The sequence below is a fragment of the Apodemus sylvaticus genome, chromosome 14, assembly GCF_947179515.1.
Source record: "Apodemus sylvaticus chromosome 14, mApoSyl1.1, whole genome shotgun sequence".
Lineage (NCBI taxonomy): Eukaryota > Metazoa > Chordata > Mammalia > Rodentia > Muridae > Apodemus > Apodemus sylvaticus.
In genome coordinates, this window is record NC_067485.1 from 15,618,612 (window position 1) to 15,643,405 (window position 24,794).

General features: G+C 50.7%; 1 protein-coding gene across 1 annotated transcript; it reads right to left on the reverse strand.

Annotated features, from left to right (window-relative positions):
• Positions 1 to 15,409: 15,409 nt before the first annotated feature.
• On the reverse strand, positions 15,410 to 17,257 carry Gadd45g (growth arrest and DNA damage inducible gamma). The gene is made up of 4 exons (XM_052156692.1): positions 17,068 to 17,257; positions 16,447 to 16,548; positions 16,131 to 16,344; positions 15,410 to 16,025 (listed from the first exon to the last, which is right to left on the reverse strand). Exons 1-4 carry the CDS (start codon positions 17,118 to 17,120, stop codon positions 15,915 to 15,917), a joined length of 480 nt encoding a protein of 159 aa, XP_052012652.1. The 5' UTR covers positions 17,121 to 17,257; the 3' UTR covers positions 15,410 to 15,914.
• Positions 17,258 to 24,794: the final 7,537 nt, after the last annotated feature.

The following is a 24,794-nucleotide window of genomic DNA, read 5'->3' on the forward strand; positions in this document are numbered from 1 at the left end:
TTCCTGTCAGGATAGACCATGTCCTTAAACTGTGAGCCAAAATGAACCATTCTTCTCTTACGTGGTTTTTATCGATATTTTCCAAAAGAGATGAGGAAAGTAACCAAGAGCAAAGCTCCCCAAGGACAGTCATCCCATTAGCGTGCTAGTCACACAGCAGAAATTCTTCTGGAAAGGCTGCAGAAGCCAGGGCTGAGACCACAAGGCTTTGAGCAGCCAGCCAGAGCCAGAGGGAACAAGATAAACATGCCCACCAGGGAGAAGGGCCCACTCCTGGCTCCACACTGCCAGCCCCTGGAAAACGTCCTGGAGAGATGCCAGGCCTTTCCTTTCCTGGGTGTCACTCCTTGCGCTATAGAGGGAGGCCCTGCAGTGGTCCCTGTCGTTGCTTCTGTTGACCTGACTAGCAAGGGGAAGATGAACAGGCCGTGGGGACCTAGGGCCCAGACCCGGCAAGCTCATGCTTGCATCTGGCATGAGTGAAGTGGAAAGACAGTTATATCAAATGATGTTTTGCTAAAGCAGACACATGAACGGACGCATGATGTTAAGAAGGAATAGAAATATAATCCAACAGACAGTGAACAAAGCAGGGTGGCATTGGTACACCTTACCGTTCCTCACTGGTCATTGTTTGTCCTGACAAGTCTGCTCAGTCAATGGGGGTCTCAAGGGAGAGAGGGAGGAATGAAAAGAAAAGGCCAATTAGACAACATCATAACATGACTCCTGCCAGGGCCGAGTTTATTTTTTACCAGTTTGCTTCTTTATCATTCTAGGTACATACAGTAAACAGTCATAAGGCATAAACAAAACAGTTAAGGAACAAAACACAGACAAAGGTCCCACAGTTACTGTATTCAGGGTCTTAACCAGACCCATCAAGACACAAAGAACACATTCCTCAGCTGAATTCATCTTGAGCCTACCTTTTGGTCCTAGCCCAGGGTCAAATTCCTGCCTGAGCCTACTTCCTGTCCTGGCCTAATGTTGAATTCTTGCCCAATTTCTAGCAGCAGGCCCCGAAAGCTCCCCCATGTGACTTCATAGAAAGAAATCACCAAAAAAGCTTTCTGGGGGGGGTGTTCTGGGGGGTTCTTAACGTTTCCATAGACTTGGGCTGGATGGCAGAGTGAAGTGGAAGTTTCTGGATACGTTAGCTGACATGGACTCGTGGAGTTTTGCTAAGACAGACTCACATGCTGTTTTACTGACGCAAGATCCATGGAAGATGCATGATGTTTGGGGGAGTATAAATTGGACTCAACTGGCAGTGACAACAGGCTAGCTTTGCAACACTTCACTGGTCTCCAGTCTTCATCTTCCCTGATCCTCACTTCACTGAGAAAGGCATGACAGAGAACTTCTGCTGGTGTCCCTGCTGATCCCGGTTGCCCCTGATGACTTGGGTCCATTCAGCGGAAGCCTGGCTGTTTCTGCTGGGTCATGCTATCACTGCCAATTCGTGTTTGCTATCCTGACACTACTGAAGTGGACTGATGGAATCCTGAAAAAAACTGGAGATTGAAATCTTCTCAAGGAACTATTTCTAAACAACATACAGCAAAGCATGTCTGCTTCTTCTGGATGGACCTGCCATTGTGATTCGTGAATGGTGTTTGCAAATGGATGCAGATACATCTGGACTGAACTGTGATATCCTGACAATGCAGATTGAATTTGCTCCAAAGAACTATTTCTAAAGAGGTCCACTTTCCCTGTATCCTAATAACCTTTCTTTTCTACTACCTCTGGCAGTTGGCAGGTTTTTTTGTTTTGTTTTGTTTTTAATTTTTTTTTAAAGATTTTATTTATTTTATGTATGTGAGCACACTGTAGCTGACTTCAGACACACCAGAAGAGGGCATCCGATCCCATTACAGATGGTTGTGAACCACCATGTGGTTGCTGGGAATTGAACTCAGGACCTCTCTGGAAGAGCAGTCAGTGTTCTTAACCACAGAGACATCTCTCCAGATGACATCTAAGTGATAAAGGTGTGCATGGAGGAGGCTCTTAGACATGCCCTTGACAGCAACCACGGCGACCCAGATCAGGCTGGGCCGCACTCAGCCCCAGCAGATGCCGTCCTGGCATGTTGCATGCATTTGTCCCATTGGGTCCCATGCCACTTGGAAAAGGTGAAGTCTGGCTTCCAGTCAGAGCTGCACAGCTGTGACCTATGAACCAAAAAGTCAACCTCTCTCCTGAGATGCCCCAGCAACAGACACTGCCTCCCTTGCCTGGTGCAGTCCTGGCGTGGTAGCTGCTGGTACCATCCTGGTTGATTACTGTGATTTCAATACAGCAGCATCCTGCTTCCCTACCACAAAAGGCACCTAGGAGTCAGACTTTGACCAGGACCTGTTGTCCTATTGAGGAGTGTGCTGCTGTAATGAGATACCCTGATTTAGGTAGCTCACAAATAACATTTGTGTCTCCCAACTCTGGACACTACAAATCCAATATCAAGAATGTCATCAGGTTCCATGCCCAGAGAGGGCTTCTTCAATATGGTTCCCTGCTGCTGGGGTGTCTAGAAGAGAAATATCATGTCTTCATAGGGCAAGAGGGACAGGTATTAGTCACTTTAAATATCTAACAAGACATTTAAGGTGAAATGCTTTATTCTGACATTTATCTAACAAGACATTTAAGGTGGGTTGTTTTATTCTGACATTTATCTAACAAGGCATCTAAGGTAGAATGCTTTATTCTAATATTTAATCTGAAGGAGATTCATCCCATCACGGCAGCGGTGGCTAAGGCGTGGTGGCAGGAATGGGAGGTATTGCATTTGTAGTCAGGAACCAGAGAGGAAACAGGAAGTGGGGTTGCACTGTAAGTCCTTGAGGCCCACCCCTAGTACATTCTTCCTCCAGTTAGACTCTACCTCTTAAAAGTTCCATAGTCTTTCCCAAGAGCACCCCTAGCTGAGAGCCAGGTGTTCCAGCCCATGCGTATGGGGGGTCGGGAGGAAGGCACATAACGGGAAACCTCAGACAGACACATTTCACATTCAAACCATAACAGAAGAGCCAAACAGTGCCCCAAATTCCCTTCATCCTGCCCTTCTTTAATAGACATTAATCCCCATTTAAAAAAAAAAAAAAAACCTACCAGAAGGTCCCCACCTCCCAACATAGCCCAAGGGTTGTGTTTTCGATATGTAACTTTAAGGCAGTGATTCTCAACCTGTGGGTCATGACCTCTTTGGGAGAGGCAATCACATGACCCTTTCACAGGGGTCCCCTAAGACTATCCTACATTCAGATATTTACATTATGCTTTCTAACAGTGGAAGGATTATACCTAGGAAGTAGCAATGAAAATAATTTTATAGTTAGGGGTCACCACAACAGGAGGGACCGTATTAAAGGGTCGCAGTGTTGGGAAGGGTGAGAAGCACTGTTTTAGGGTGAACTTTTAAACCACAACGGGCAGCCTCTTCTAGTGGCGGCTGACTTTGGAACTTGTGATGGCTGCTGATGAAGAGCTACATCCTGTGGTTCTCACTGAGGCCTGGAAACCCTTACATCCTGCTGTCCGGCCTCACTCACATAGACTCCACACGCTGCGGGCGGAATTCAAGCAGAGAGCAAGTAGAGCCTGCCTCAGACGCCACCCCAGCTGCCAGAGCCTTCGTGTTATGGGGAACGGGCTCTGAGAGGGAGTGGTCCCCTTACCTTACTTACCTGCTTCTCCGGGGATAGAACCAGGATAGAGAGTGGGGCCTGGGTGTGAACAGGCAGCCAGGGGCTCCCTTAGCAGAGCCTCCTGCTTCTCCCACTCCCCTACCTTCCACTCTGGCTCCCATAACTTTATATCCATGGTTGATGGCTTCTGCTCTGCTTCTCCAGAGAAGGACCCTGAGGACTGAGGACCACCTAGAAGGAAAGCAGTGGCTGCACCTCCAGTTAAACCAAAGACAGCCTCCGTCTCTGGCCCACCATGACCAGGAACCGTGGGCATCTGCACTGCCTGGCACTCACTCCCCTGTGTTAGTCAGCTGCCCGCTGCTGTAAGAAAATATCTGAGGTAGCCAACTTGTCAGGGAAAAAGAAAGAAAGGTCCATTTATTTAGCTGACAGCTTTGGTTCCTTCCTGTCTGTGGCCGATTGGCCCTGTTGCTTTGGGCCTGAGGTGGGTACTCCACTGTGAGGAAGTGTGCATGGGAGAAAAGCTGTTCGTGTTGACATCAGAAGAGCAGGGAGAGCTGGGGCGATGGCTCAGTGGGTAGCGCGCTTGTCAGGTGAGAACCTGAGTAAGTGGAGGCAGGCGGGTCCCTGGGGATGGTTGGCCAGCCAATCTAACAGAATCAGCAGGCTGAAGTGAGAAATCTTGTCTCAGAAAGCAAGGTGGAGGGCAAGGCGTAGTCATGACTGTGATGGCTTCATCCCAGCATTTGGGAGGCAGATGCAGGCAGAGCTCTGTGACTCGTGGCTGGTCTAATCTCTGTAGAAAGTTTTAGGGCAGCTAGGTGATACCTAGCTAAGGTGAGATTCTGTCTCATTAACAGTAGCTGAATTAACAGAGCAATTGAGGATGCTGCCCCACGCCAATCTCTGACTTCTACATGCATGTACACCCCACACATACACACAAAAAAGAGGGAAGGAAAAAGAGTCTGGACTCTCATAATATCCTTGGAGGACATGGCTCCAGTGGCCCAAAAACCTTCCATGAAACACTCCCCCAGAGGACCCATGGCCTCCAATAGCATCACTATGGTGCCTGAGTCTCTAACACACGAACCTCTAGGGGACAGTCAGCATTCACACCACAGCACCCTCCCAAGTCCCAATCTGCCCGGATGACCCTCTGATGACCTTGGCTCCCTGGACTGGGTCCGCTCACTGCTCTGGTCTCACAGAGTCAGGACTCCTGTAGATCTAAGGACAGAAAGTGAGTGCAGACGGCCCTGACAACAGAGCTCGAAGCCGGCCTCCTGCTTCCTGGAATCTCTGCATCAGATGCCTGCTCCCAGACAGCAGTTCCCTGAACTGCTCAGCTGCCCTGAGTCATCCCACCTTGGAGAAAAACCCTTCCTTCCCCAGCGTGCCTCTCACCCTCATGGTCCTGCTGTTCCTCACCATTCTGCCTGTTTGTATTTAGTGGCAATGATATTCCAGGCAAGTTCGAATCATCCGACTCCCCCACTTCAAGGAAGAGCATGCCCTGACTGAGGAGTTAGCTGGGCATTAAAAGTGCTTGATGCTCTCCCAGAGGACCAGAGTGCTGTTCCCAGCACCCACACCGAGCAGCTAAGAACTGCCTTATAACTCCAGCTCCAGGGAATCTGACCCTCTCTTCTGGCCCGCATATCAAGAGAGCCAAACATACATAAAAATAAATCAAAAAGAAGGAAAAAAATGAAAACTACTCTTGCAAAGGACCTAAGCTCAGTTCCTAGCATTCACATGAAGTGGTTCTCAAGCATGATGACCCCAGCAACAAAAAGTCCTTTTCTGGCTTCTGATAACAATGACACTGCACTCAAATACACACCCTTGCATGTATACACACACACACACACACACACACACACGCACGCACGCACACGCACATGCACACGCACATGCACACACACACACATGCACACACACACGCACACGCACGCACGCACTAAATAAAAACACACACTAAATAAAAATGACAAATCTGAAAAGACACAAGGTAAATGAACCAGGTCGCCATGATTGGGTGGGGACAGACAGCAATGTCAGAAATTAGAATCAAAGGACTGAACAGATGGCCCATTGGTAAAAGTGCTAGCTAGATGCCCAGAGTTCAATCCCTGCAATCAATGCTATTAAAAAAAAAATCCTGATGGAGTGGGTTTGCACACCTGTGAGGCAAGCATTTCTATAAGAAGTGGAGAGAGCAGCATCACCCGGAAGCTCATGAGAGCTTCAGCGATAGAGAGCCCGGGGTACACAAAACAACAAGAAAGACTGCCTCCCAAAATTTGTCCTCTGACCTCCATATATGCACGGTCACACACACACACACACACACACACACCAACACCAACAATAATAAAATCTATTAAAATGGGATTATTCACACAACAGTCTCACAACAACAACAATAAAAAAATAATAAATTTATTAAAATGGGATCAATTCAAACCACCACACAACAGGCTCATAAACCTCAACCCACAACCAGCTCTGAAGGCTGAAAACAGGCAGTGCGTCCCACGTCCCTTCGAAGTGACAGAGTAAAGCCACATCAGTCACTCGGTATGTGACCAGCTCAGTCAACGGTTACAGGGTCAGAGAGCCACTGAAGGAAGCACAGCCATCCTTTCTGTGAACGTTCCCATAACTGTCTGGTTCTGCCGCCTGGACTTCCAGACAGTGAGGCCTGGGCTCTTCCTGGAGCTCATTGATCTATTTTTCCCCACATCCAGGGGCTGGAGAGCCAGGCAAATGCGTCGGTGCCTCGTCACAGGAAGCCGTGAACAACACCGATGCTAAGAGCTGGACTCTAACCCGATTATATTACAAGAAAATTAGGCCAAGCTGCACACATCCTAGGAGAGAGGAACTGCCGCGTGCAGTCCTTCCTCCAGGCCCTTTTCTTCCTCAGGAGAGTTCCCAAGCTCTGGGAACACCCTGGGGTGGCCCTCAGGGGACAGAGTGTACCCGGCAGAGTGCAGGGAAGGATTCTATGGGCATGAGAGAAGCCCCAGCTGCTGAGGAGACCTGGTCCAGCCCTGCAGCAAAAGATCTCACCTGCAAAAAGAGGACAATGTTACATTTCCCACCCCCACAGCCTGCAAGGTTACAAACTTGGAAATGAGCTAAGGGGAAAGGAAGGCTTATTTAGGAAGAGAGGGGAGAGAGGGTACCACCAACACAGGCGAGATTCTGTATGTCCAGTTCTTTCCTTGGTTCAGTCAGAGTCCAAAACGATCATACAAAAAACTCCAAAAATTATTTCATGTTTTTAAATGATTTTTATTATACAATATAAATAAAGTTGTTAGACATTATTGGTTATTGTTAATCTACTCTTTTGGTGCCTAATTTTAAAAAGTAAACTTCCTCACAGGGATGCATACAGAAGAAAACTCACCATATATAAGGTCCGGTACTATCTGTGGCTTCAGGCATTCATTTCTAGGAATGCTACTGACACTCCCAGAATAAGAGGAACTTGTGTTTCTTGCAGGGGTGATTGGGCTCCAAAGGACAACCGCCCAGCAAACCCACAGTAATGTTGAAATATCACACACACACACATACACACACACACCACACACACACAGACTAGCAACCCCACAGTAATGTTGAAATATCACACACACACACACACACACACACACACACCACACACACACAGACTAGCAACCCCACAGTAATGTTGAAATATCACACACACACACACACACAGACTAACAACCCCACAGTAATGTTGAAATATCACACACACACACACACACATACACACACAAACATACACTGACCGAGAGAGAGAGAGAGAGAGAGAGAGAGAGAGAGAGAGAGAGAGAGAGATGGCCATGCCCTTGGCTGCTGCCCCAGTTAGCTTTAACTGTCCATGTGACAGAGCCCAGAGTCATCTTCTAGAAGACTCTCAGTTGAGACATGTCCTGGATCAGCCGTTCTCAACCTGTGGGTCGCAACCCCTTTGGGGTCGTATAATCAAAAAATCCTGCATATCAGATATTTACGTTCAGATTCATTAACAGTAGCAAAATTGCAGTTTTAAAGTAGCAACAGAATACTTTTACAGCCGGAGGTCAGCACTACATAAGGAAGTGCATCACAGGGTGGCAGCCGCACTGGGAAGGTGGATGTGCGGGGAGCACCACTCCTCAGGCAGGCGGTCCTGTATAAGGATCTAGTCGGTAATGGGCCGGCATGAGTGAGCGAGTAGCATCCCCCAAGGTCTCTGCTTGGTCTCCCTCAGCTGTGAGCAAGTTCTCCGGTTAGAGGCCATGCTCCCTGGAATAGCAGGCAGGCCTGCTGTCCAGTTTTGACTTCCTTCTCTGACTTCCCTTCACGGTGGACAGTGATCTGGAAGGACAGGCCAGATAAACCCTTCCCTCCCACTGTTTTTCAGCAGAGCAATAGAATGAAACTAAACCAAGCTAAGCCAGAGCCGGCCCTGATGCTGGCCCGGAGCTGCCATGCTGCCCTCCCTGTCACCTCTGTGGCTGGCTCTGAATGTCTTCTCTCCGAGCAGTCACCCACGGTACATGCAGAAGAGCCTTCCTGGTTCTTGAATTTGGCTGAATTCTGATGCTGGGTTTTTTTGGGTGTTTTTTTTTTCATCTGCAGATCCTCCAAGGAAGCATGGCCTGTATGTATAGAGACCCCAGAGGAACACCGCCTACCACCCCAAGTGTGAAAAGAAAGATGCCTGGGAGAATGGGGTGCAGGGCCAGGTGGGGGAACACCAGGGGTGTGTGGCACAGTACAGGTCGAGTCTTTGGACAGTAAGAAGTGAGGACAGCTAAGGGGACAGAGCGGGGAGCGATAGCTCGACCATTAGGGATGCTTGTGGCTATCCCAGAGAACCTGGCTGTGATTCCTGCCCACCCACACTGGGCCTTTTACAACGGCTTGTAACTCCAGCTCCAAGGAATATGGCACTCTTCTGGCCTGTGCAGGCACTGCACTCAAGTACACACACACACACACACACACAATTAAAAATCAAAAGGACACTGGTGCTTCTAGCCATACTGTGCCAAATGAACTGCCACAGACTCCTTTTTGACACTTCCTGTGCCGTGTCTTATGGCGCCATAGGTCAGACTCCAGGCTGGGAAGGTATCTATGCAGAGTCCCAGGAAAGACCAAGCTATGTGGTAGGCTCTGGGGAGTTTGAGTTAGAGCTCAGCTGTATTATTGACAGGTATGGGTTCCCTGTGTGGGTAGGAATTAGGTCCTCTTCACATCACATCTCGGGGTGTAAGCCAGAGTCCACCCTTCCTGCCTCTAAGGACCACCCCCATCCGCTGCTTCCTAGCTACTTCTGTCTTCCAAACCAGCAGTGATGGAAACATCCTGCGGCCTCCAACTCCCTTCCCCACTGCTGCTCTTTAGGGTGTGCAAGATGCATCTCCCAGCAGAGTATCTCTCTGCTCTCAGATACACTGCTCAGTAACTAACCTCAGCCACACCTGGAAAGCCCTTTAATCATCCAAGGAAGAATGGACAGAGCTGGCTCTCATCATGGGCTCAGGACAGAGCTCTGCCTCCTGGTGAGTGTCACCTGGGCGCCACTGTGCTGATGACAGTGTCATCTGCCCCACCTGGCTTTCGGATCCAGCAGATGGAAGCAGATGCACAGGGGACCAGCTGACCTCTCAACTGACCTGATAATGACAGGACTGGAGAAACAGACTTCTGGGCTTCAAGGACCTCGCTAGTGACATTTGTCCTGAAACCTACTCATCTCTGAATCAGACTTTGTTGACTCTGTGCGTCTTGGTAGACAGAACCCCTGCATGTGGCCTTCCCGGCCTAGCAATGTTAGCCAGGTACAAACAAGGGTATTGCTGGAAGATCTGCTGTCATCCTGAGACACAGAGTGTCATGTCCAGAAGCGCCTGTTCCTTGTGGGAAAGGGCCAGGAAGGCAGCCCACTCTGTTCTCCCAGCAACACCGTGTTCTGTTCTCCTAAAGTTCTAAGACTCACTTGGCAACTGCAATATTGATTTTTACCTGGCGCTGTTTCAGGCCGGCCTGGTCCTCTGTGTGCTTGTTGCCGCCTGCCTCTTGCAAGGGCTAACTGAGAGGCAGGGCCTGAGAGACTCCATTACCTCCCCTGACACAGCCCTCCAATGGCTACTCTCCCCGCCCTGTACCTGCCTCAGGCAGCTGTATAGCCTGGTAGCCTCCAGCCTCTCTTTCAGGGGTGCTGAGTTCTGTTTCTATCACTGCTCCTAGGCCAAGGCCTGGAAGTCACCTCAGCCAGGGTTTCAGACCAGACCCACCTCCTCCAAACAGGCTCCAGGCTCCAGTGGCTGCTCTCACCTGGAGACTTCCTGTTGCCTAGTAACCTAAGCAACTCTGAGTGTATGTAGGGAGGGATCTGCAATCCTGACGACTGAGGAAGAAGTAGAAAGAACAAGGACAGCCGAGCTGCAGGAGGCAAGCAGACTGAGCCCACAGAAGACCACCTCCTCCTCACCATCTCACCCAGTCGTTGTCACCACAGCCACACTGCTATGCCCAGAGCCCACCTCATAGGTCAAGATCACAGTCCTCAAAGGAGATTGTGAATCAGGGGCAGACGTGGAGAGAGAATAAGTGTGGAGCTCCGCAGGAGGCCTTTGGCCAAGAGGATCCGGGGCTGAGTCACTGTCTGTCCCAGCACTGACTGGACCTCTCTATAAGGGCAGGGCCCTCAGCACAAGGAGAGCCCTGGTGAGTCAGAGGAGACGGCTCCGGAACACCAAGGCAAGAGAGTCAGACGTGAGCAAGAGATCTGCAAGGGCTCTAGGCGGGGGCGAACTGCCAGCGCCTGCCCGAGAGATCTCCATTGCCAGACCTAGCTGAGAGAGCGCCCACAGCCTTGGCGGGAGAGGATCCGCTCCTCAGGAGCCCGGCACCCAGCAGGAGAGAAGGGGGAGGGGCTGAGATAGAGGAAAGAGGAGGGAGAGGGATCCGGAAGGAGGGTAATATCAGCTCCTGGGAAAGCACAGGGCCACGTTCTGGGAAGGGCTGGACTGGAGAGAAATCAGAGAGCAGAGATAAATGGGAGACAGCGCTGGCAACACTTAAAACGACAGGAATGTGAGCGGTGACAAATTTCTCAGCGGCCTGCAGGAATCTCACACGATTAGCCCCTGTGTGAGGGGAAAGGTCTTCCTGGTGCGCTCCCATTTCTCACTGCTCTCAACACGGTCCTTTCAAGGCGAAACCAGTGAGGGCCTGGAGGGCCTGAGGACACTGGAGCCTGACACTCCAGTATCCGTGCTCTAGCCTGACCGGGACTGAAGGGGAGACCATGGCTCAACATTGCTAAAGAAAGCCAGCCTGTGTTCATCAAAGCCCAGATGCTGCAAACAGGGAAAAAAAAAAAAAAAAAATATATATATATATATATATATATATATATATATATATATAAAAACTCTGCTGCCTTGGTTGGCTGGATGCCAAGTGCCCTACAGCTACCCAGCCTCCAGCCTCCTCTTAGAAGTCCCATTCCCCCAGGTAGCCTTCATCCCTCCTGGAGAGCTTTTTTTTTCTTTTTTTTTTTTTTTACCTAGAGGGGTGAAATAATTTAGCAAGTCTCAGAAGATAAAGGCTTGAATTCAACTTAAAAGCTGGGCAAGTTCCAAAGGTCAGATGTAAATTGCTCTAGGTCAGAAACCAAGCCTTGGCAAGGTTGCCAGCACCCCACAGGCCCCACTGTCCCTGTGTCTTTGCAGCCAGCTTGGCCACTCTTCCAACAGCCTGCATCTGAGGCTTGCCATTTGAAACCATGTTTTCACTGTCCCCGGTCAAATCACAAAGCTCCCATGAGGCCTGCAGAAGGAAGGACAGTTTCCTTTGGACCATTCCATGCAGCCGGTTACTGGATCCTCCGGTAGGTAGAGTCAGAACCAGCCCCCCCACCCCCACCCCAGCAGCCCCAGCAAGCTAGGCTCAGATCACTAAGCAAATCAACAAGTGGTCATGAAAAGCAGAAAAGGGGGATTTATTCAATGTGGGCACATCAGAGAGGGGGATCAGTAGAGATCCAGTGATCCCCATTGCCTGTCTTTGGGGGTCCTGACATACGCTTTAGCTTTGTTTCGCTTCAAAAAAGCCAAGAGGCATGCAGTGCACGCTAGGCGGGTCCGACCTAGGCGAGGTCCTACCTATCACTAAGTCATCTCTAGGCTCTGTCCTTCAAGGTGGTCTGATAAGTTATCAGAACTGTGTGAAACCTCTTCCCGGAGGCAAGTTCCTCCTCTGGCATTAGGACTTCAGCCTTTCCCTTCCCCCAAAATGGAATTCTTGGGGAAATTTTAATTCTTTGGGGCCTGAAGTATCAGTAGTCTGATATCACAAGAATCTCTCTTTAAAGTATCTTTTATCTTGTCAGAGTAGTTTCATACCTGAATAAAAAGTTCTGGGGGCTGACAGCCTAGAAAACCAAGGGTAAATCCCCAAAATCTCTTTTAAAAATAGATTTTTAAAAAAAGTCTATTCTCTGAGTTGTCTTCCTACCCTTGTTTGGTTTGCTCTTCATCTGGAAATTTGAATTTTTGCTTTTTCCCACCGGGTGAATCTTTTAATAAAGTGCTTAATGCCAGAATGAAGACCTTTAAAATGACAATAAATGGTGGAGATCCGTCTGTCTTCTCCTCTTATCTTCCCAGGAAGGAGGCACTGGTCCCTGTGTAGACACCGCTCTGCACTCTGCATGGACAGGGCTGCCTGCCCCCCCCCCAGAACACCACCCCCATCCCACCCCACCCCAGCTCTGTTTTAGTTTCAATTAGCTTAATCTTTCTTTAATTTATTTATCTTGTGTGTGTGCCCATGGGAAGGCTGCACACTTACAGAAGTCTGTTCTCTCCTTCTGCCACGTGGGCTCTGGGGATCGGGTCACCAGGTCACCAGGCTTGGTGGCAAGCACTCTGCCTGCTCTGCTACCTCAACAACCCAGACACCAGTTCTGGGTCCCTCTCATCTTTGGGAAGTGTTCCCCGGGCACATTTTACAGCAATCATCCAATATTAAGACAGGTTTTCACAATCAAAGTCCAGCATGGCTGACTCTCAGAGCAGTGCTACTGGCTTGTTTTAGACACTGGACATTTAGAACCCTGCGGAGGAGAACATCAGATCCCTGAAGCTGGGGAGACAGGCGACTGTGAACTGTCTGGGCGGCCACCGTTAACCATGAAGCCATCTTTCCAGCCCCAGCCACCTTTTCTTTTTGAGACAGAGTCTCTTACTAATCTGGATCTCGTCAGAGGCTAGGCTGGCTGGCCGGCCAGACTCAGGGATCCTCCCGCCTCGTCTCGGCCTACCCACTGCTGGGAGTCTAAGCCCACAGCACCATTCTCAGATGTTTTAACACGGCGTGTGGAGCTTGAATTCTTTGTCTACAACACTTTAAATACTGGACCATATTCCTTGCTCTAGGTGTCTTGTTTGGCAAAAAACAACATACAGGCGAAGATTCATCAGCTAGATCATAGACTGGAATGTGCCTCGCTACCCCCTGAGCTGGTTGTAGTCTTTGCAGTCACCCACTACAAGGGGTCTGCAAGAGACTGCCCACTGAGAAGGAAAGTGGCAGAGCAGATACAGTGTGCTTGTGTGTCTGCAAGATGCAAACCCCAAGTGTGTCCCTGCTGGGCTACAGTGTCTCTTAATCAGTTTTTGCATTATGCATGTTTTCTCCAAATGGATTTGTAACTTTTATAAATGCAAAAAAAAAAACTTCTGCGAAAACAGGTGTCTTTCTGGAATCAGCCTTCAGCCTGCAAGCCACAAGCTCCTCCGAACTCCAGTGTTGGCCCAGCATCAGACTGCTCACCCATTTGTCCTGGGCCTCTTGTGTTTTCCTTCTGCTGTTAGCCTTACATGTTCCTCACCTGGATAAGTTTGTCATGCCTAGTATGTATCTAGGGTTTATCCATACATATTCACATATCCATGCATGGTCACTGTAAGCTTGAAATGCAATGTTTGCAAACTCCTTGCCTTTGAAGGATGGGGAATGTGGTGTTGTGTGTGTTGGTAGAGAGCTGGCCTGGGTTTCATTCTCAACCCTGCACAAAATGGGGTGTGGCAGCCCACACTGGCAATTCCAGCAATTCTGAGCTGAAGGCAGCCGGACCAGAGGTTTGAGGTTATCTTTAATTACAAGCTGAGTTTGAGGCACAGACCCTGCCTAAACAACTGCACGCCATATAATTTATTTTATGCCCTCTTGATTAGTTCATGATAATAATATTAGCATATAAGGAATTGAGCACAAATATTCCCTCCCAGTCACTTGCCCTCCAATCCTGCATTCCTACTTCCCCACCCCCATCCTCTCCTTGTCTGGTCTCCTAAAATTCTAATAAGTGGCCGCAAAGTAAGGGCCAATCAGAGAAAGCGAGTTTCCTGCCGACTGCCAACTCAAGGTCCTGCAAGGGTCTGCCAGACTACAGTCTTCTGCTGAACGCTATGGCAAGAGGTCGTTTTTTTGCCAGTTTGCAGGTCTACTCCCCCACTGCAAGACTCTCCCACCTAAAGGGAAAAAAATTAACGCCCAAGTGACACAGAGATGCTCTCTGGGCACATCTGTGGCTGCATTCTTACAGGAAGTGTCCGCGCTCTCCTGCACTTTCCCTGCTGCCTTCCAGAATGGGCTGTGGCGTTCTTTTTTTTTTTTTTTTAAGTGGCATTCAACCGGCAAACCAGCCTCCCTGAGCACTGCTGGTAAATCAGCCCAATGGCCTTCTTAGAAAAACAGCACCCCACCCCGCCCTTCCCCGAAGACTTGAGCTCTGCCGGGCAGCAGAGCTGACAGCAAGAAAGTCCCACGTGGGCTTCCCCCCATCGTCAGCACAGCCTGGAATGCGCAGTGAAAACCAGAAGCGCTAAGTACAGAAAAAGTCCTCTCACTGGGACGCCCCCCCCCCCATCCCTCTCAAAAGATAATCTTGGCTTATAAACGTTTGTCCTCCGACTTTAAAAAGGGATTGTGGATAGCATCAGCCCTCACTGATGTGGGCAGAGGCCCCGAGAATAGGAACTAGCAGATGCCCACCCCACTCAGACTATCTCACTCCTATTTATATAGACGGTGCCTTCCAACTTCTGCTAAGATACTGTAACTTCCATCACGGCTGTGACAAAATGATGATTCATACTTAAAACGCACTCGTTGGTGTCATGTTTGATATTAATACTTTAGTAGCGTAGCTTTGTCAGAGCAATTAACAGGAGAAAGTTCCTGAGAGCTAGAGCAACCCGCCCCCATGCACAGCCACCGCACCAAGGGCAGAGCTGCGGAAGGCAAGCTCATTGTATTGGAAGGCACAGGGCCTCCCGCAAGCTGTTCAGATAAGCAGCTGTCGAGGCAAAAGGTGGGGGAGGGGGAGGAGGGGGGAGGGGAGGTACTGGAGGCAGAAGTCACTCTTATCGGATTGAATTGCTAGCCTTGAGCTCCTGCACCCGGACGCCTTATCAAGTATGCTGTCTTGCAAGTCTGAAATCTTCCTGAAAGGTTCAAACAGTACTCAGGCCCAAGTTCTCCCCTTTTCTACTCGCCAGCGTCCCCTCCCCTCCCCCACCGCAAAGCAGGAGGCTGCAGTTTCTTGTCTACAGAAAGGTGGCCACAGGTGCCATCAACTACCAGAAACACCCTTCACCCCCGCCCCCCACCCCCGATAAGAATCCCCTACCCTCAATAAAAGGCATAACTTTGTTTCAATAGGTTTATTGTGAAATTCAAAGCTTCCATGATAGCGTCCTTTAGAAAATGAAAGCATTGCCCGGGATCCGTTTTTTTTTTTTTTTTTTTTTGAAAGAGCAGTGCAGTCTGCAAAGTCCGGCTCGCTCCTGCAGTGGCCGCTCCTGCAGCTGTACCAAGGCCAGGCGGCCGCCTGTCTGGCCTTTCCCCCTCCTTTCACTGGAAGGCTGCTTGCTGAGTCACACCTGCCTCGCTGGTCAGTTCTTCCCGGCCCTGGGGCCAACGTCCTCGCTTAAGCCTTCCTGGGCCAGCAGCCTCTCCGGGACACTGGCAGAGTCCTGGGCTCGGAACAAGGTGTCCCCGCTGCCGCCAGACCCCCTTCTGGGGAGGCCGCGCTCCTCGCTCTCCAGGCAACATGGCCTGCCAGTCTCCATGCGCACTCGAGCGCCCTCGGAGGGCCACTCCAGAGCCAGCAGCGCGCTAGAGTGTCACCAAGTCGATCAGATCAAGGTCCCTGCCAGGCGGTCACTCGGGAAGGGTGATGCTGGGCACCCAGTCGTTGAAGCTCCGGCTCTCCTCGCAGAACAAACTCAGCTTCTCCAAGGCAGGGTCCTTCCATGTGTCCTCATTAGGATTCTGAATGAAAAATAAAATTAAAAATAAAATACAGGGGTCAGCCATGCTTGTAGTTGGCCAGGATGAGTAGGGGGACTGGCGTGGGGAGGCAGTGGGGGCACTCACCGAAATGAGGATGCAATGCAGGTCTCCGGGCGTGCCCCCTTCGTCGTCTGCGCCCACGATCGCCGCCAGCCTCTGCACGTCTCCCACGCGCACTATGTCAATGTCGTTCTCACAGCAGAACGCCTGGATCAACGTGAAATGGATCTGCAGCGCTATGTCGCCCTCATCTTCTTCGTCGGCAGCCAGCACGCAAAAGGTCACATTGTCAGGGTCCCTGCAGAGCAGATGGGAAGGGCAAGGTCAGAGTCGATGCCACCGCCAGGTCTCCCCGCCGCGCCAACCCCAACCCCTGCACGCGGGGCCTTTCTACACTCACACATTCAGGACTTTGGCGGACTCGTAGACGCCAGCGGTCAGACAGCCCTGGCGCTGCGCCGACAGCAGAAGTTCGTGCAGTGCTTTCCCGGCGCCCTGCATCCTGTGAAAGAACAAGCGCCGTGAGTGGGGACCAGCACGGGGACGCATCGGAGAGATCCCGGCCCTGACCTCCAAGTCCCAGCTGGCCCCTTAGCCTAGACCTGCCTGGCGCCAGCATTCCTGCCTCTCAACTCCAACCTGGCGCCCACACACCCGGATCCCCAGTCCCGACCTGGCGCCCACACACCCGGATCCCCAGTCCCGACCTGGCGCCCACACCTCTGGCACCCTAGTCATGATCTGGCGCCCTCATTCCCCATCACCCAGTCTCGACCTGGCGCCTGCACTCCCAATTCCCTACTTCTGATCTGGCGCTCGTATCCCAGCCTTCCCACCCCCAACCAGGTGCCGGCACCCCAAACTCTAGCTCCAGACACGAATAGAATGTAGCAATTCTGGTCCCGCGCCTCGGCACCTCGCAGCCAGACAGTGCATGGCTCCCACCCTGCAAACTTCTATCCTAGAGGACCCTGAAAGATCACTACCTGGAAAGCCCAACTCTCGGCACCCCAAAACCTACCTGGCTGTGCTTTCCGGAACTGTATCCTGGCCACGGACTTCTTCCAGAGTCATTCTGCGATCCACGAACAGCAAGTTATCCAAAAGAGTGCGTCGGGAACCCGAGCACAGGTAAAGATTCCCCCGGAACTCGAGTGCAGGTAAAAATCCCCAGAACACGATCTGCGCCCACCACCAGCGAGTGCGCCAGGCGCCGCCGGGAGAGCTCTTTTATAGACGGGCTCCGCGCGCCGCCGCCAGCTGGCGGGAGGCTGCGCTCCCATTGGCCAGCGCCCGCTTTCTGATGCAAATGAGGCGGCAGGCCTGCGGCTCGTGCCAGAAGGCCACGTGGGGAGGGGTGCGGGGGATGACACAGCCTCAAATCTGCCGCTTTTGTCAGGGTGTTACCAGGCAGACTGGAGCCTGCAGATTTCATCTCGCCTTTCTTTTTTTGTAAGTCCATAAAAGGAAAAAGTTAAAAAAAAAAAGCACGTTGTTTGCTAATATGATACTGGAATTTGTAGAATGCACACTTGGAGAGTGTAAAAGCTTTTTTTTGTTGGGTTTTTTTTTTTTTGCATTTTTTTTTTTTTGCGACCTTTCTAATTTTTCCTTATTTTTCAGTTTGAAGTTTATGGGGCTGTTACATCGAAACCGAAACTTAAAAGTCAAAGGTTTGCAACTGCAGCTGACATTAAGCTTACGCCGCCACTAGGGACTCAGGACTCTGCGCCTTTCGGGGTCGCGGCTGCAAGGTCTAAGCCCTCCCATCCCCCACCCCTACCCCTAGCAGATCTCTGTGGGGCGCGGGCAGCAGGGACCAGCAGATTGCTGCCGGCACACGCGGCTCGTTTGCATTTCTATACGGGGCACACAAAAGAGGAGGTCTGGCGTGTGGCAGTTCTCAGTGGGGACAATCGACGCTTTCTCTTTCATAGCAACACTGTCCACCTGCCGCTGGTGGGGTGGGCAGAGCCCGGTCGCGCGCGGGGGGTCGCGGGGTTGCCCGGCGCGTGGGGGTCGGAGCCGCGTGCCGCTCCCCCGCCCCTGGGCGCGCACCTCTTAGGCTTATCCTGACGACTGGGATTCTGATGCACGCGTGCCACGCTCGAGAGAGAACCGTGCACACAGGGCTACTGCGCCCCAAACCCAGAGGTTCCGGGGTTCAGACTCCGGAGAGCTCAACACATGCTGTTCCACAATGCTTTTCCCAGCGCGCCGCCTACAGGCCGACCTAGAACGATCCAGATCTTCCCATCCACCCACCACAAACTGCCTCGCGCTGACTTCTCAGGGGGGGTTGGGCTGGGGCACCCCAGGCACTGAGAACCCTGTGCTCTTATGCGCATCAATTAGAATCAGGGTAGCGCCTGCACCCAGCGCCCCAGCCCTGGAGACGGAAAAGGACCCTGCCACCCAGGACTAAGAATCCGTTTGTCTGATGAGATTTTGAAATATTTCAACTACTTAAAAAGCTTTCTTCTAAAGGTTCTTTCCTGATAATATAATAAAATTAGAAGCGATCTTGGGAGCTTTCTGAGCCTATCATTTGCCCCGTGAGACCCGCACTTCAGACTTCCAGACTGCTCACCCGCAGACTCTATGGGCGGCTGTGTCCCTGTGGGCTAACACAGAAAAGTGTGCGAGGGAACTTCTGGAGAGTCTTGCGTGAAGCCTGGAGACTGGGCTAGGGCAAAGGGCGTTCATGAAGCTTGCCAGACCGAGGCAAAACTCACACACAGACACACACACGCACGCATGCACACACACGCACACACACACGCGCACACACACACGCACACACACACGGGGGATTTTCTCCTTTTTACTGGAGCGTTCTCCAGGTGGGTGGTGAATATATATTATTCAGTGTTAATTTTTGAACTCCTTAAAGGACGTTTTCCTGCTGCACGCGGGAAGCTCGCGTTTGCCAGCGCCCAAGGCTAGGCGAGGGGCCGGCGTCTTGCGCCTCCCAGAGGCTGCACTGAGAACTGCAGATGTCGACCCCGTGGTTCCGTGGCAGCACGAATTGGATCTGCAAGGTCTCTCAAATTCTCAACACCCCTTCCTAATAAAGTACGTTTCAAGTGAGGGAAACTTAACTTTTGCTCTTTTCAACGCTTTATTACTTCTTAATTCTCATTGGTCTCAGAGCCCAAGGAAACGTCGGAAGTAATAATCCATTTGATATCTCACCACACACCGGTGCTCTGCTTCCACTTAGAGTTCGGAAAAGTTCTCACTTGCCAGGTTGCAGGAAACGCCCCCACTCCCGCGCGCGCACCCCATCCTCCAGCCTGCCCCCCACAGGAAGGCCGGTACAGGTTAGCGCAGGCTGAAGTAGTTGCATTTCCAGACCCCGCCCGCAGCCAGTCTGGGCCAGAAAGGATGATTGACAAGCCCCCTAAGCTAGTCTACTCTGCGGGCACTTTCAAAGTGCTCGGTTACAGGAAACTCTTCTCTCTGCCATAGCCTCGCACAGCTTTACCTAGCTAAGTCCTAGCGGTCCCAAAGTCCCCATCTCAATTGGGAAAGAAAGGTTAGGGCCGGACCCGACGTCCCGGGCAGTATTTCTAGACCCCATACTACCCGGTGGCTACACTCTTACTACACCCCTAAACCTTTAATAATGCAAGGGACAGTGAGTCTATTAAAGGGAAAGTTTCACGTATGCTTCATTTTGAAACACTTTGGGGGTGGGGCTATAGCTCGGTAGGTAGGATTCGAACAGTGTGCATCAAAACTCATTTTATAAATGATGCAGAGTAAGTAGTACATGCCTGGAGTTCAAGGTTATCCTTGAACTAAACACTATCACCAGCCTGGTACACCTTGGGCCTTTCCTCAAAATGTAATTAAAATAAATGCATAGGAGTACCTAGAATCCCAGCTACTTGGAAGGCTGAGGACTCCCGAATCCAAGAGTTAAAGGTTAACCTGGGCAAACAAGAGAGCCAATTCTCATTCCCAGCAAATTCTCTCAGTGAACTCCTCCAGGGTTCTGTCTGCTAGGAGGGGGTCCTAGGAGAAGGATGCCTCTTTGGAGGAAGATGGGGGGGGGGGGGGACAATAATCTCCATAAGGCATTTCCTCCCCTCTGCATTTGGAGTATGCACAGAGAATGGTCTTAAACAGCAGGCGCATGCCTCTAGCCCCCTAAGCCAGCATCCAGGACAGCTGGACCAAGGCTGCAAAAACTCCAGGGCAGGTGGGGTTTCTTGGGCCGTCTTAGGAAAAGCTAAATTCATTGACACTTTTTCAAAATCCACAGCTTTCACGGGAAAATGTGGACACTTGCCTTCTCTTGTTTTTTTAGCCTTATCAATGCTTTCAAGACAGTGCAAGTCTTTGAATGTTTCCAGAAGAGTGTTGCCCCAAGATCTGCTAATAATGGAACAGTAGGTCTGTGACCCATGACTACGGTAAATTGTTTAAAGAGGAAATAAAATCTTTATGCAAGACCTAAAGGTCAGCAGCGGCAGCTTGCCGGCATTTAAAGGGTCTATCAGCCCTTTCCACCCCTGCCCGGTCCTCAGAGCCACGTACCCGCCCCCTTGCCGGGGTGAAATTCAGATCTACAGGTGGGGACATTTCACTGGACAGCTGAGACAGGAAACAGGAAACAAAAAGGGAAGGCTTTTCGGGGCAAGCCGGACATCCGTGGTGAGAGCTTTCTGGGAGGCGCGATTATTCTGGGCTGCGCGCTTGCAGAGCATGGGGAGGGGGGCGGAGACAGGAGCCAAGGCAGAACCCTGGCTGCCACCGGAGGTTTGCAAATCATTCCTGGATTGCCACTTTCCCTTTCGACTGTAGGGAAGGATTTGGAGCAACAGTCAGCCGCATCCCTCCCTACACCGGAACACAAAACTCTGCACCCTAGTGGAAGCAGCCCCCACCCTCAAGCCACAGGTGTTCGGTCTTCCTGGTCAGACTATGTGTCAGAACCTTCTGAGCCTCGGGCTCCCCACCTAGGAACTGACCTTTGCCCTACATGCACCAACCATCTTTGTCCTTTTGTTCACTTCCGAGGGATTTTCTTCTGCTACTTTTCTTAATTTTTTTCTTTTTCTTTTTTTTTTTTTTTTTTTTTTGAGGGGTGAGTCGGGGCTCTGGTTCTCTGGTTGTTACTTAATTAGATTTTTGAGAGGTTAAAAACAACCTGGCATGCAAGCTGTAAATCCTGGCAGCTGCAGGGAGGAGGGAGGCGGAGAGGAGGAAGAGAGGGTCATTCCTTTTCAATTAGAGATCAGGAAAGAAGGCAGGCTCAGCTGCAGAGGGAAACTGGAGCAGCTGCAGAGGACAGAGGAGTGGGAAAGACAGAAGCAGAGACAGAAGAGGCCCCGAGGCTGGAGCACCCACCAAGCTTGGGGGTCTGGAAATCAGAGATGGAAGGAGTGGGTCAGCCTTCGCTCAGAAAAGCTCCTCTAACGTGGCTCCGGGGACCCCATGCCATCTAGAAATGAGTTTATTACCCAGTCTGACTTGCTGGGAGAGGACCTGCGGCGGCCATCTTCCCTATCATCTTCGTCACACCTAAGATTCGCATCAGGCCTGCAGGCGCGCAATCAGCCCTACCAGCCCCGCGGGCATTTTTAACACGCTGTTTTGGGAGCCGAAGGTGTGCTGAGGCTTCGCGGGGACAGCTGCTCCGCAGAGTGACGGAGCCGCACACAGCAAACCCAAGCCACAAGCTTGCCTTCTGCCCCGAAAGATAAGCTAAGAAAAACACGGGAGCCCTCCCACCAGGCTGGCCAGCGAAGCCCGCAGAACTCCATGGTTCAGGGCCTGGGAAGATAGCTCCGTAGCTTCGTTTAGTAAAGCGTTGACTGCACAAGCTCCGAGACCGGAGTTCAGTCCCCGGAAGCGGAAGCCGTGTAGGAAAAGTGGCCGTAGTGGCTACTGCTCTTAATCCCAGCACGGGGAGTGGGGGTGAGGGGGGGAGTTTGCTGACAAGCCAGCCTAGTTCAATCAGTGAGTTCCAGACCAGCGAAAGACTGTCTCAAAAAACACGGTGCATGGTTTCTGAGGAATGGCACCTAAGGCTGATCTCTGTTTCCACATGCAAACACGTGCCTGTTTGCACACACACATGCACACACGCGCACAAGTGTACACACACATGCACACATACATGCACACACATGCACACACACATGCACATATAGGCACAAGTGTGCACATACACATACATGCACAAACATGCATGCACACATACATACACAAGTGTGCACACACACATGCACATACAGGCACAAGTGTGCACACACACACACACACACACACACATGCAAAAGCGTGCACACCCACCAACAACCAAGACCCAAGGCAGGGTTTAGTGCCTACTCACTCAGACCTAGCATGAAAACAGAGTGCCTGGTTCTGGAGTTTGGGGTTAAGTTTATTTTTATACTGTTTATGCCCCTCGCTGTGAGTTAACTGACGGACATGTGATAGGTAAGCTCTCCACCCCTGAGCTACACCGCAGTCCAGTGCCTGATTGAAAGTAAACTGCTCATACAGATTGACCTACTAAGTCCACTCAGTCTATGGCCTGATCGGTAGTGAGTGATCGCATTTGTGGACCTACTAGGCCCACTTTTATGATGACACTTGCCCAAAGAAAAGCATTTAAAGACATGCCTGGCAAGCTAATGCCTGCGAAGCCATAGGGGGCGCTAGGGGACCCTCGGGGCACAGGGTAACCACAGCAGTGCTTCCAGAGCATTCCACGGCCTGATGCCACCTCACGGCATGTGATTCTGATCTTGCAAGGTCTCGGGTGCCTGTGGCTGCCACTGCAAACCCTGTAAGAATAGGAACGGTGGCCACGTCTCTAAGTGGCGGAATGATTCACCACTGCTCATTTTCTTCAGCTGGGCTGTAGTCGCACCCCCCACAGCCTGATTCCCTGTGATACAACCGAAAGCTCAGGTCTGATGACCTCAGGGCCAGACATCAACTCCTCTGCTGTTCTGGCCATTGTGCCTGGTGACTACAGACCAAATGGATCTGTATGGGCCGCAGATCAAGAAGCCAGCCGTCTGTGGGGTTGGCTTCAGGGGAGTGGGACCCTTGCTTCCTATACCCTGTGATTGCCCTTGGCATGTCTATGTGTCCTCTGGCTGGGGGAAGTCTGTCACATAAAACGAGAGACTCACTTGAGAAGCCCCTCTGAACTCATCGTGTAGGACACACAGCCAGGTCCTGGCATATAGCTTGCTGTCAAAACAAAGTCCAACAGGACTTCATGCAAAATACTGTGCATACCACAGCCAAGGGTAGAGGCATAATCACCCTTTCACTCACTTTTTTTTTAAAGATTTATTTATTATTATATGTAAATACACTGTAGCTGTCTTCAGACACACCAGAAGAGGGCTTCAGCTGTCATTACAGATGGTTGTGAGCCACCATGTGGTTGCTGGGATTTGAACTCAGGACCTTCGGGAGAGCAGTCAGTATTCTTAACCACTGAGCCATCTCACCAGCCCCCTTTCACTCACTTTTAATGAAAATATCTACTTTCCAGACAGGAACGAGCCCTCTCTAAAAGCCCAGCAAGGTGGTACAGACCTGTAATCCCGGGATTTGGGAGGCAGGAGCAGACATTCAAGGTCCTCCTTGGCTATGTGGCTGGATCTAGACAGGACACCCTGTCTCAAATAAACAAAACCTCTGCTCCCTGCTGTCTGCATGTACGGGAGGATTCTAAGATTGCAGGACCTAAATATATTCAACCTGCTTGGGGACTTGTGAGTGCCTCTTAATTGTTGAACTTTATTTATTTGACACAAAAATTAATAACTTTTGAGCAGATTAGTATTATCACTATTTTATTTATCACGCTTTCTTACGTAGGGCTTGCTGTGTGCCAGGCACTGTTGTAAACACCACTTAAATCTCATAGTGACCCTGAGAGGTCATTCTATAGGTTAAGAAACTGGCACAGAGAGGTTAATCAACTCCATTGTGGTGGCCCAGTCCAGAAGTTAACAAACCGCGTTCTGAATACTGCTTCCTCTGGCTATGTTTCTGCTCATTATTCATGAGGAAGAGGTGAAATTCTCCACATAGCATTTTCAAAGACCCTTTAGGTTTAGAATAAACTGTATAGTTTACCAAGGACAAGATCATCATGAACCTGAAATTTTTGAAAATAATGGCTCCTTCATAGCCCCAAACCTAGGATGCCTGTCCAGGATGTGGTTACAGGGTGGCCTCTTGTGGTCAATGTGAGTATTACACCAATAGGGTGTAGGCCCGTCTGAAATTTCCTGTGTGCAGCCACTGACCCACAGTGGTCAAAGGGATCCGCCATTTTCTGCTGCAACTAGTGACCTTAAGACGGTAGAGAGATGGCTCCGTGGGTAAAAGCTCCGGCCATGCACACAGGAGGACCTGAGTTCAAATCCCTAGCATTCACACCAAAAACCAGGCATGGCTGTGTATGCCAGGAAGTTCAGTGTTGAGGTGGCAAACCGAGATAAGATTCTGGAAGCACACTGGCCAGCCAGTCTAGCTGAAATGACCGGGTTCAGGGAGAGATGTCATGTCAAGGGAATAAGGCATCGAGCAATGGGACAGAGCACTCAGCTTCTCTTTGTGTCTTCAAGCATATGAATGAGCAAGCGCCCGTGTGCACAGGTAAGCATTATAAAAACAAACATCTTTTCTTAAAGGTCACGCAGGCTGGGCCTGGAGGACGCTTCTTCAGGGTTCTATGGAACAGGGGAGTACCCAATGTCACCC